Source organism: Colossoma macropomum, unplaced genomic scaffold (genome assembly GCF_904425465.1).
Source record: "Colossoma macropomum unplaced genomic scaffold, Colossoma_macropomum, whole genome shotgun sequence".
NCBI lineage: Eukaryota > Metazoa > Chordata > Actinopteri > Characiformes > Serrasalmidae > Colossoma > Colossoma macropomum.
In genome coordinates, this window is record NW_023494785.1 from 32,246,576 (window position 1) to 32,258,966 (window position 12,391).

Genomic DNA, 12,391 nt, shown 5'->3' on the forward strand with positions numbered 1-12,391 from the left:
GTATGTCTCTAACATTTAGTACTTACTTTATTTCTGCCATTTTCATTATTTATTTATGACCTACAAGTAGTGGTGTAATTACTTTCATTTGTTTTCTTCATGAATTGTTTCTCCCTGATGTGACTGCATCAGTTGTTATAAAAAAGGCAAAATAATGCCCAAGCTCTGCTGCAGATAATTACAGCAAACAACAGCTAATAATCATGTAATGCTGATGCACATAGAGGGTGGTGCAGTGAACTGCTAGACTTTTTTTTTTTCTACAAAAAAGTATAGCAGTGTACGCTTCATTCACCCGCCAGTCATACACTGACTTTGCTTAGGTGATCTTGAAATGAAGGCAATGAATAAAGAAGGAGGCGACGCTGCAGTGAACCCAAACAAAGCTATTTGGGGAAAAATATACGGCACGTACTCTATACTTAACTCACACATTGCAGATGTTTCCTCTGCAAGAAGCATTTTGTGGCAAGATTATTTTGATTATTATTGCTAAAGTAATTTGAATTAGAGGAAGTCTTTTTTACAGAATACTTTAATGCTTTACAATATTTCTTAAAGAAGCTTGAATTGCTGAATCGCTATTTGATCTGTCAAATCACAATTACAAAAATTGCCTGCGAATTGAGATGAAAACCAATGAATTATAAATCGTCAATTCACTGTCAGTTCAAAGATTCACATCCCAGCCTAGTTAAAATAGCAATAGGTAGCCAAGATTAACTAATAGCATCTTTAAGGGACCATGTGGGCTATACAGGAATGTCTGAGATTTTCACACTGCTGTGGTAGAGTGGGAGAGAGTGTTTCTCTGAAGAACCTTGATGTAATTGGGTTTCAGGGCTCTTATGGGCTGGTGACCTTGTCTGCTCCAAATCCCCCTGGCATTCTGGCAAAAGCAAACTTTTTTTAAATTTATGTATTCATTTACTTTTGGAGGTAGAAGACTCTGTTACATTTTTGTGGCTACACTTAATTGGTTACTGTTTCTGTGTCTGACAAGCTTTCAGGCCCAGCATGTCAACTATGGCATTTCTTTGGCAAAGGGCTGTTTACCCTGTTGTATTATTAGTACAATTTAAAACAAAAATTTCAGTAAGGCATAGACAAAAAGATCAGGGGTGCTCCGGTTTCCTCCCACAGTCCAAAGACATGCAGTCAGGCCTAGGTGTTAGTATTTGTGTGACTGTGTATGTCTGTGTGTCTGCCCTGTGATGGACTGGCGGCCTGTCCAGGGTATTTCCTGCCTTCCGCCCAATGAGTGCTGGGATAGGCTTCAGCTCCCCCACAATCCAGAAGGATAAGCGGTTTAGATGATGAATGAATGAATGAATGAATGAATGAATGGTAGTAATGCTCAGATATACACATCATTATGTAATATATGCACATTCTGGTGGTTTCCTCGTGGGTATATGCCATATACCTGTGTGTCATGTGACTACATCACTAGTGAAGATGGATACAGGAAGGAGCTGTGCACACAGCCCTAAGAGGCACAGTGTTTAGAGTGAAGGACTGAGAGGAACTTGGAAAGTTTGACATTCTGAGGTCAAACCATCCAGAAGGTCCAGGATTTAAGTATAGCATTGTTCTCATGTCAAATGCACTGAGCTTGGTTGTTGGGGTTATGTGGAATTATTTTGTTGAAGTTGGAGCTGAAATCAAAGGAGAGCATCATCACGTAGAAATTCTTCTCTAGTAGGATCGGTTGTGGCCTGGCTTCATGTGCATTATGACTTACTGATCAAACTTCTAGCAGTTTTTTCAACCTCATGTTGGCTTTTTATTTGATGTTTAAGAATCTGCAGGTGAATGGAAGAAAACGTAAAGCTCCAGATATATATATGTGCATGTACATGCCACCTCAGCACCATATGTGTTTGGATGTACGCTGCCAAGTCCATTCAGTGGGGCCAGATCGCCACTCCATGGCTGAGTGAACCCCAGGCATTGAGCGTTTGAGGAGTGCCATTCAGCAGTACTAAGCAAGCCCAAACACTGAGGCAGAGCACAGAAGGGTGTGTTGAATGAAAATGCTGTGCTACTGTATTTTGCCCCTGATAAAATTGCAGCAGATACCTGTTAACAAAAGAGACGCTGTCTCCCTGCCACGGCCCACGGCACGGTCATATGATTTACGGCCATGACATCATCCTCTAGGGCTGCCCTCTCTTTTGTTATTGTCGTGAGTGGAGACCATTGACCACTGTGAAACGTTCAGTTTCAGCTCCCCATTATGTAATGGCAGGGGCCGGAAATAAGGCCTTCTGGACCTGTCCCAAAAATGCTGAGCTCTTAGAAGAGCTGGAAATAGTTCACTGAGAAACACCTCCTGAGCCACCAAACATCAATTAATGACTGATTAAATGAGCTTTAGATATTAAACTGTAAACAGTGGTTCCACAGTGATGATGAAGAGGTAGTTACAAGACATTTCAGCTTGAGGAGGGAGGACTTTGAAATAGTCATCTCTCCTGTTTACTCTGATATTGTCCTGTTGTCTAACGTACTTTTAAATGTAGCGTACTATATGACACTTTGGCCTTGTTTACACTTGGCATTAAGACAAGTGTAGCCGTATTTGTTTGTAATTAGCTCATTAACAAGCCCTTGCTAAACTGATGTGGGTGTGTTACAACAAGAAAACACAAAAATGTGCAGGGCAGGCAGTAATCCTGGACCAGGGTTGGGAACCTGTGTTTTAAAGGATGTTGGTCCAGGTTTTGGTTGGTCATCACAGAGTCTACTCTTTACATTCTCAGCACATTTATTTTCAAATAAATCATTCATTTATTTGCACATATATCAATACAAATGTTTAAGAAAACTTTTAGAAAGGTCTAGTTTTTTCAGTTTTTAGTAAAAGTTTTTTTCTCTAGATACAGTTTAGAATATCTGTTGTAGCGCTAGTTGTGGTTTAGACTGTCTACTATAGCTCTTGATATGGTTTACTATCAAAGCTGTAGGAAAGTGCAAGTAAGATCTGATTTATTTTGATTTTAGGCTTTGAAAATGCTATTTGAGGTTTATTACTTGCATCTGCAAACATCCATAAGGCTATCGTGTGAGCTCTGTCATTGGTTTTCTGAGAAACAATGAAACAACAAAGAGGAAACACTACGGTTGAGGTTCATGTCACCTTTGTTTTTAAAGTGATTCAGGCTACTGTAAATAGATTCTAGATGACTAGAGCTAGACATTTAAGAGGCATCATTAGCAACAACTAGCACACCCCTTGCCTCTCCCACACACTGCTCTGTGAACGAATGAACCTACTCTAAAAGTACATTGTGAATAGAGATGCATCGATGTGGAATTTCTGGATGTGATATGATAACCGATAATTCACACCTTATTTTGGCCAATAGTGACCAAGAATTGAAATTATTCCAATTTAGAAATTTTAACATTTTACTTAACTGTATGTAGGTGTTTTACTTCATTTAGCATACACTCTTTTCTAAAACCATTTGCAGCAGTATGTGAGTAGGTATAACAATTCCTGCAAGTGGAAAACGTAACTGACTACAAGAAGTGACGATGTTCATCAAGATCATTACCCAATGAGAATTTCAAAATCAGACCGATAATAATAATTACATTTTACCTTTCATCAGCATACAATATATTTTGACCAGCAATACATTGTGCTTCCCTAACTAAGTATAGATTTGTTGGATTATTATATTGGAAAATAACCAAATAGCTAAGTTTGCAAAAACACAGACGCTGGGAAACAGCTACCAGCTACATTTCAGTGTATGCATCTCCTCCAAGCTGGGCAACACATGAAATATTTAACAGTATGGGAAACATTGTCTAGTATTTGTGCTCACTGATAAGGGTATAGCAAGTGTGACCAACTTTGGTCGCAGAGGGCCAAAGCCTAGTACGGTTTGGTCATTTTCCTGCCTTAACACACCTACCAAACCTGGTAATAATTAGATGATTAGGCTTCTGTATTCTATCATGTCACTTTCTGATGCTAAGCTCATCAGTGCAGTTTTTTCCTAACATTGTACCAAATTGAGTATTTTGACACACTTAATGCTTGCCTCTGTGTTTGATTGACTTTTTGGTCTCATGATGACATGTTTCACTACCATTGACACTTCTTTGGTATGTATGGTGAGAGTCTAGATGCAAATATAATATCTACAGTCAACTTTAAACCATTTGTTAGCTGACTTGTGCACCGACTGACATACAGCTGACCAAGAAACAACTGGGCACCCAATTATAAAATTAAATTTGATCCTTTATAATGAGAGAACTTACCAGTCACCCAGTATGAACATACATACCCTCACGTTTAGCTTCATTGTTTTTTTTTTTCTTTTTTAGTTACAATGCTCTGATACAGAATAACAAATTGTCATTGTCCAGTTGCTGATCAAACTGCATGTTTTGTTTTTTAAACATAACTTGCATAATTTGAAACTTGTTTGAGTATCTATCTTTAATTTAGGCAGATTGGTTGGCTTACTGTTCTTCTTATTCCCCTGTTCTACTGACCCTGTGAAACTATTTGGGTTAAGAAGTGCTCTGTGCTATATTAGTAGCCACTTAGACTCAACTAAGAAAGAGACCTCTTTTTTCTGTGCTGAAGGTTTTTCATGTACCTAACTTATTTATTTATTTTTTTATATCGTTTTCAGGCTCTTTTTGCAGTTCTCAAAGGTGAATGTGATATCTGGAGGTGAACTTTGAGAAAATGGCTGTAGCTGAATGTCCGGATTATTTCCTACTCCACCCTAATTACCAGGTAAAAAACATGATTGGGTCTTCAAGATTTTTTTCTTTCTTTCTTAATTGTGTGCACCTGAAAGGCAGGGATTTCAGTTTCACTCTCAAAAGAAAAAGGCCTGCTATTTTCTACAGTAAACTGGCATGGTTACTGTAACAATATGTCTTTAAATGACTATTCTACAGCCTTTCACCCTATGATTTCAGAATGGCACCTGGTCATTTTTCAGTCATTTAATTTTGGATAATTATGCATGAGCATTTTTTTTTTCATTTGCTGCTTTTTCCCAGGATAGTGCACACTTACTTTCTGGTTTTGACTGGCAAAATTTATCAAATGACTATTCTGAAAGTGACTCTTTTTGAAAAATATGAAGTATACAGAGTGCCTTTTCTTACCATTCTCTCAATGTTGCATAACCCTGGTAGGTCCTCAATGGCTTATGTGCCTCTTACATTTTGTGTAATAATGTTTTTAATTATGTATTAATATTATGTACCTAGTACTATATTAACTATCAAATGTATAGCTAAATGCAAGTAATAGTTTTAGAGAGTAATTCTAAATATTTATTTCATGTGCCATTCCTAAATGCAAAGAAGATTTTATTCCCCATGCACCCCATTGCTGGTCCAGCCAAAAATAGTAGTCTATGATGTGGTCATATAGGGATTGGGATAGGGATGCCCTATTCTGTAAAGCAACTCAAAGATTGCTGAAAAAAATGAAAACTGTGCCTCAGTCAGTCAGTTGCATCACACAGCAGCGGAGTCTCACAGCCTGTTTCTTCAATCAATCCAATAAGTCCGCTGAAAATTGCTGCTACTGACAGTGTGAATGACTGTAATATTTACTGAACTCAAACAGACTCTTACACTTGGAGATGTAAATGCAAATACATGGGACGCATGTATGAGACAAATGACAATCTATATATTATTTTGCAAAATAATACATTTTACATATTCATTTGTTAAATCGGATTTTTATCACACACACAAACTATTTGGACAAAAGTATTTTGACTCGCCTCTTAATCATTGAATTCAGGTGTGTCATTCAGTCCTATTGTCACATGTGTGCAGGCACCCAGCAGTGCAGTCTACAAACATTCGTGAAAGAATGGGTCGTTCTAAAGAGCTCACTGAATTCGAGTGTGGTACTGTAATAGGATGCCACCATTGCAACAATTCAGTTCGCAAAATTTCTTAGCCCCTAGATAGGGCTGGGCGATAAAACGATAACGATAATTATCACGATATAACTTTTCCTCGATAGAGCGATAAGAAGTGTTCGCTAAATTTTCGATATAATATACCATTCTCACACTTCCACGTTTTAGCGACAGCCGTGGTGTTTTCTACTGCAAGGAAAGCGACACTTCTCTGCTTTCGCCACGAGAGGGCGCACTTTCGAGTTTTTCAACATGATTGGGGGGCGAAGAGTAAAAGAAGTCGCCAAATATACTTTAGCAACGTCTAAAACTATATTATATATTATAGATATTCCCCGTTTGAGTGGAGCGACCGGCGATCTGTTCTCCTGTGACCAAGTGTGAGTGACGAGATAAGTGGTGTAACTGTACTGTCCTACAGTGAACTCACCTCTTTCCGTACATCCTAACCAGCTTTGGCAGCGTTAAATCACATCTGCTCTTCACAACGACCAACGACTACAGCACTCAGTCATATTTTAGTGTTAGTGCATTTCCAAGCAACAAAAGTGAAAGAAAGAAGTGGGTTCATGTTAGTTACAGCCCTGATTTAAACAAAAGTAAACGAGCTAATGTTTGCTGTTCGTACTAAGTTGACGTTGTTAGGAAACTAAACAGTTAGCACATGTAACCAGGTAGCTTAGCACTCGTCACCAGACAGCTAAAAACAATCTGTTTTCTTTCTTAAATTATGACTGTTAGAAAAATTGCGGCCATGCTTTTCCAGCTGGTAAAAACAGCCAACCAGACACTTTCTCCCACTCTCCCAAGAAGTGTTTGTCATGTTCCGACCATAAATGATGTTTAAAACAGCAACTGACCACTCAGGAGCAAAAATCAGCCTTCAAACTTGCAAGAAATAACGATATGAAAAATTTTATCATGATAAGATTTTTGGCCATATCGCCCAGCTCAACTCCTAGATATTCCTCCATCAACTGTGAGTGGTATTATTGAAAAGTGGAAGGATTTAGGAACCACAGCAACTTCGTCATGAAACAGGAAAACGTAAATTTACAGAGCTGAGTTGCAGAGTGCTGAAGCACATAAAAGTCCCCAGAGTTTCAAATCTCCTATGGCATTAACATCAGCACAAAAACTGTGCTCTGGGAGCTTCATGGAATGGGTTTCCATGGCCGAGCAGCTGCATGCAAGCCTTACATCACCAAGCGCAATGCCAAGTGTCGGGTGGCGCGGTGTATAGCACAATGCCACCACTGGGGCAGTGGAAATGTATTCTGTGGAGTGACGAATCACACTTCTCTCTGGCTGTCTGCTGGATGAGTCTGGGTTTGGCGAATGCCAGGAGAACGTTACCTGCCTGACTCCATTGTGCCAACTGTAAAGTTTGGTGGAGGAGGGATAATGCTATGGAGTTTTTCACAGGTTGACCTAGGCCCCTTAGTTCCAGTGAAGGGAATCTTAATGCTTCAGCATATCAAGACATTTTGGACAAGTGTATGCTTTCAACTTTGTAGGTTCCCCGGTTTGGGGAAGACCCTTTTCTGTTCCAGCATGACTGTGCCAGAAGAGTGGAAGCTGCTAAAGCTGCAAATGGGGGGACCAACTCCATATTAATGCCTATGGATTTACAATGGGATGTCAGAACAGGTCCTGTAGTTGTAATGTGTTCCAATACTTCTGGCCATGGTGTGTGTGTGTGTGTGTGTGTGTGTGTGTGTGTCCAACAAGTAAATGCCATTCATTTAAGCATAGTATGTTTACTATGTTTACTATTTATTTTTTTTATTTATTTATATTTAAATAATATATTTGAAAAGTGGAATTGTATTAATACCTGGACTTACTAGCTAGTTAGGTTAGACACAGATAGTAACAATGTCCGAACTTGATATTTGCTGATACGCAAGGATCAGATATCAGTATCAGAAGGCAAAAAGTGTTATTGTTGCATCCCTAAAAAATAACTTTAAACCAAGCCAGATAAAAAGGCAAACAATGGCTGATAGCAGAAAGTGATTTTTTGGGGCTGACGATAGAGGTTGTCCAGTCTGATCCGAGACCAGCTCCTCGGAGCCTGTTGTCCGGCCTGAGAGCTGTGCAGATCAGAAACTCTCTTAGAAAAGACTGAGATAACGGTAGAGGGAGAGTTAGTGAGGGAGACTTGCCCCTTGTTGTGAATGTCACAGTCAGTAGATTTAGGGCCTGAGCTTGAATGAAGAAGAAACAACAATGAATGGCCGTGACATGGACGCGCATTCCTTTGGGCTGACAACATCTAATTCACATGGTGTAACCTGACGTAAGAGCATCTAAACAAAGGATTAACTAGCTTGTTTTGAAGGGCTCTTTTAGCCATTGTCCCCGTCCACGTGCAGTGGTTCAAACCCAGTGGGAAATATCAATCAGCAGCATCATCCCGCAGAGAGCTGGCTGTGGTACAGCCTCTTTATTTGACCGCGGCTTTCTGCTGCTTGTTTTTCAAACCCCCTTTGGGATGCTGCTGAAGGCAAAAAGGCATGGCTAGTTTAATATGAAATGCTTGTTTCTTCATACCTATTGATACTTTATTCTTTTGAAAAAATTGAGACTTGGTTAAAGTTATGCAGTGTCAAAATTTCATATTTAACAATGGCACTGTGAAAAGGTGATTTTTGTTTTTGCACTGAATTAAATGAAGATATTTCTTCTCTGTGAGTGATTATGTAACTGAGAGTAGTGGGAGTCTGGGCTCTGGTCCAAGATTGGGCTTTGCCCTGTCAAGTTCTATAGAGCAGAATTTCCCCGACTGCTGTCTTAAAACGACTGCAGATTTATTAAAATCTCTCTGCTTCCTTTGTTATTTTTGAGATATTTTCATCTGTCAGGTGACTGTACAGTTTTTTGTGTGAATCATTCAGTGATTCATACCACAGGAAGTGAGGAAAACCAGTTGAATTTTAAGACAGGTCTGTTGGAATTAAAAGTTAGTAAAGTACACTAGCTGAAAGGAGTGTTTTCATACCCCAGTCTAAGTAGATGTCAAGCCAATATTGGTCAGAGGAGCAGCATGTTTGCCAGCTCTTGAAGATTTGCTCCTGAAGTGTGGGTTTGTCATTAGTGTGACAGCCATGTTGGCTTCATCCACACACTGCTTAAGCCATTAAAGGTCCTCCTCCCCGGACACATCAGCAGTCTGAGAGGCGTAAATTTTTCGCCTTGAGTTTTATAGATGTTTTCAGACTGAATCAAGTGGAGTTTTGGCACCATGTGGTTCCTGTTCCTGGAAGTCAAACTTCTAGTTGTCTGTATTTCTTGGAATTGGGAGATTCAGGACCTGGCTCTTTTATTTTGTTGTCTTGAGGAAAAGTTTTGGTTTGGGCTGAATTGAAATGGAAGCACTATTCACTTCCAGCAAAGCTGACAAAAACAGCACTGTGCTCATTTAAAAAAAAGGCAAAATGGGCCTGCAGCTCTGCAATTTATTTTTTCTTCGTTTCACAGAGTACTGATTTTCAAATATTAGGAAAAAGAGATTGCAGGACTGCATTTAAAATGATTTGAATTATGTATTTCCATTGCCAAATAAATAATATTTGGGGTGGTTCTACCAAGCCAAAATGATTGCTCTGTTTCCACTGCTTGTACCATGCTTAGAGCATATGTAGATCCAAAAAGATTGAATGTGTTCACTTGTATGTTCAGCAGTTCACACCTCACTCCTACCTTCCCAAATACATGCACACTCTGTAATCCTTCCTCCTCTGGAATGCACAGTAGCCTGACCTTTGGGTAGGGTTTGAAGCTAAGCTGGGCCAAAATGTAACCTTTCTGTGCAGTAAGAGGGGGTATATGAGGACTGCTGAGTCGGAGCATAAACCCGATTTTGTTCTGTATGAGTTCATCGCCACAGGACTGACATTTAAAACGATGTGGAATTTTTTAATATTCCTGTACCATGTACTGTATTTCCACAGCACTTCCACAATTTGACCATACAAACAGATTCTGAAATGCACCAATGGAGTGGTACCTTAAGGTGCTAAGCAGTTGAATTTCTGCGCATTATCCTGTATGTTCTTTGGCCGGCCAGTCCAGCTTGATTTGATCAAAGTGTTTTATCCTTTGTTAGCTTTATAGCAATAATTCGTAAGACTTTGTACACAGGCTTTCGAGCGCTGTTGATTTTTAGACCTTTTTAGCCTTAGATTATAACTGGTCTATGAGGAACAAAAGCCAACCATTGAAAGCGGAATAGAGGTATTTTGTTGGCACATAGTGCAGGGCTGCTGCATTTAATTGTTAGGCTGCAAATCCATATGTAATTAGGGCATTAGTACAGGTTTGAAATTGGCATGTTTGGTTGTTGCCTTGGTTAGTTAAGCCCCCTTTCCATGAAAAGAACAGTGGTATGCCTACTTCTTTGTACAAGAAAGTGCACATAGCAGATTTATCAAGCTTAATAAGCATACATCATCTCTAATTATACCGATTATGTGGGCAAAATTACCCACAATAACACCTTAGAGCCTAAATGTCTTAACTACAGAGTTTTTATTTTTAATTACTAGTCCCTTGTTGAAGGAAATTGTGTATTAAATATTTCCAAGTCAGTGTTTAACCTTCTATATCTGTAAATTTTCTCTTAATTAAAAATTACTTGTACAGCTATAAGCTATGCCACCAAGTGCACCTACAAAGACAATGAAGTACAGAATATTGTAGTGCCTTGCACTGAGAACAGTGTAATTGGAAATTTATTAGATCAAGATCTAGCTGTTATTGACAGTGACTCAGTCCAAAGCAGCCTCAAAGTTCTGCATGCAGGCACTTTAATAAATCCAGGACTGGCTTGTGTGTTGGGAGCTGAGAGCTGCCAATGCAGGCCTGTGGATATTGGCTCCCAGTATAAAGGAGGCTGACCTGCTAGTGAACATACTATAATCTATACTATGACCCTATCACACAATAGTGATCACACTGTAATAGGACTGGGTGATAAAGCAGTGTTACTGGATGTTGTTGATGATTGAGAATTAACCCAATGACTATACTTAAACATGGCGATTATCGCCTTTTAGAAAGAGAATTGACAGAGAACAAAATGCTAATTTACATTTAAACAACTTATCGGAGGCTGGGAGTCCAAGAGAGCATAATTGGCCTTGCCCTCTCTGGGAGAGTAGGAAAGCAACCCCCCTCTACCCCATCACTACTGTGATCCTAAATAGGGGAGAAAGTTGGAAAGAAAAAATCCCAAAACTAACAAAAACAAAAAACTTAGTGAATAATGTCAAAGAATATGTACCCATTTTTTATTCTTTTTTTTACTGTTAAAACATAGACTTATTATAGAGTCTAAAAAAGCTGTTAGGTGGTAGAGTAAATTCCCCACTTCCTCTGCTGCGGGTTTCCCAGAGTGTGACATACCCTCCCAGAAAAATTTGCAGCATTTTCTGTACAGCTTAAGTGTCAAAGTGGTCTAGATTTAAATTATACAATTACAAAAAATAGAATACTACATACTTTCCCAAAGGCATCTATGGCTGAACAGAGTGACTCGACCTATAACTATAAACAGTATATTAGTTGTAGTGTGAGGACAACAGTTTGCAAACTTGGATCATTGATTAATTTTACAAAGCAGTTATATGGAAGGCAATCAAACTTATGATCTTCAGTGTGTAAAGCTGTGGCATTTTCCACTAAGCTCCATTTCAGTGAGTTGGAGATGAACAGAAATGCCCACTGCAAGTAACTATATGTATATTGTGTGTGCATAAGTATAAATAATGCAAGTTATCGATTCAGTATCAGACTGGTAATAGTTTTTTTATTTAATTTGCACTAGACAGATAGATTAATATATCAGCGGGCTATATATTGAACATCCTTCCCCAGTATTAGCACAGGATTGTATGCTGGAAGAACTTCTAGAGTTTGAGCTGAACACATTCAGACAGAATGACGAAGACTCCTCCTGCCGTGAGTTTGGGTGGAACTCTGAATGGATCAGTCACACTTGGCTAGCTGGGTCCTTCGCTCTGTGTGCCGGTGCCTCCCACCATGCATGCTCACTCACTCGCATTCTTTAGAGGTCAGTCTTTCAGGACCTGTGAGGACAATCTGTGGCTGTCTTGATCCAGACACTTGGACTCTGGGGCAATGGGATTAGTTTTGTGTCTGGATAGAAGCAAAGGCAACATATTGGAACTCCATTTGTTCATATGAAAGTGAGGCAAGACTTCACATCATTCTGGTCTTATCAAGAGATGCGTCTTGCAGAAAGACAGCTGGGTGAGAACAAGATGAGGGTAAGAAGAGAGGGATATGGATTGACGTGATGTATAAAATAGGTGTATAAAATAAAGCACAAAGCCATGCAGTCTCCATAGACAGACACTGGCAGTAGAATGAGTTATGCTGAAGAGCTTGGTGACCACTGTCATAAGATATCACAGGTCAGTCTGTGAAATTTCTGCCCTGTC

At 39.3% G+C, this 12,391-nt stretch overlaps 1 protein-coding gene across 3 annotated transcripts in view; it reads left to right on the forward strand.

The window, feature by feature from the left end:
* The window catches only part of grb10b (growth factor receptor-bound protein 10b), an 83,389-nt gene that overhangs the window by 18,532 nt on the left and 52,466 nt on the right, over positions 1-12,391 (forward strand). For all 3 annotated transcript variants that reach the window (XM_036590702.1, XM_036590692.1, XM_036590710.1), the window contains exon 2: positions 4,662-4,768. In XM_036590702.1, coding sequence (XP_036446595.1) covers positions 4,718-4,768 — 51 coding nt within the window. In that variant the 5' untranslated portion in view covers positions 4,662-4,717. The remainder of the gene's footprint in view (positions 1-4,661; positions 4,769-12,391) is intronic.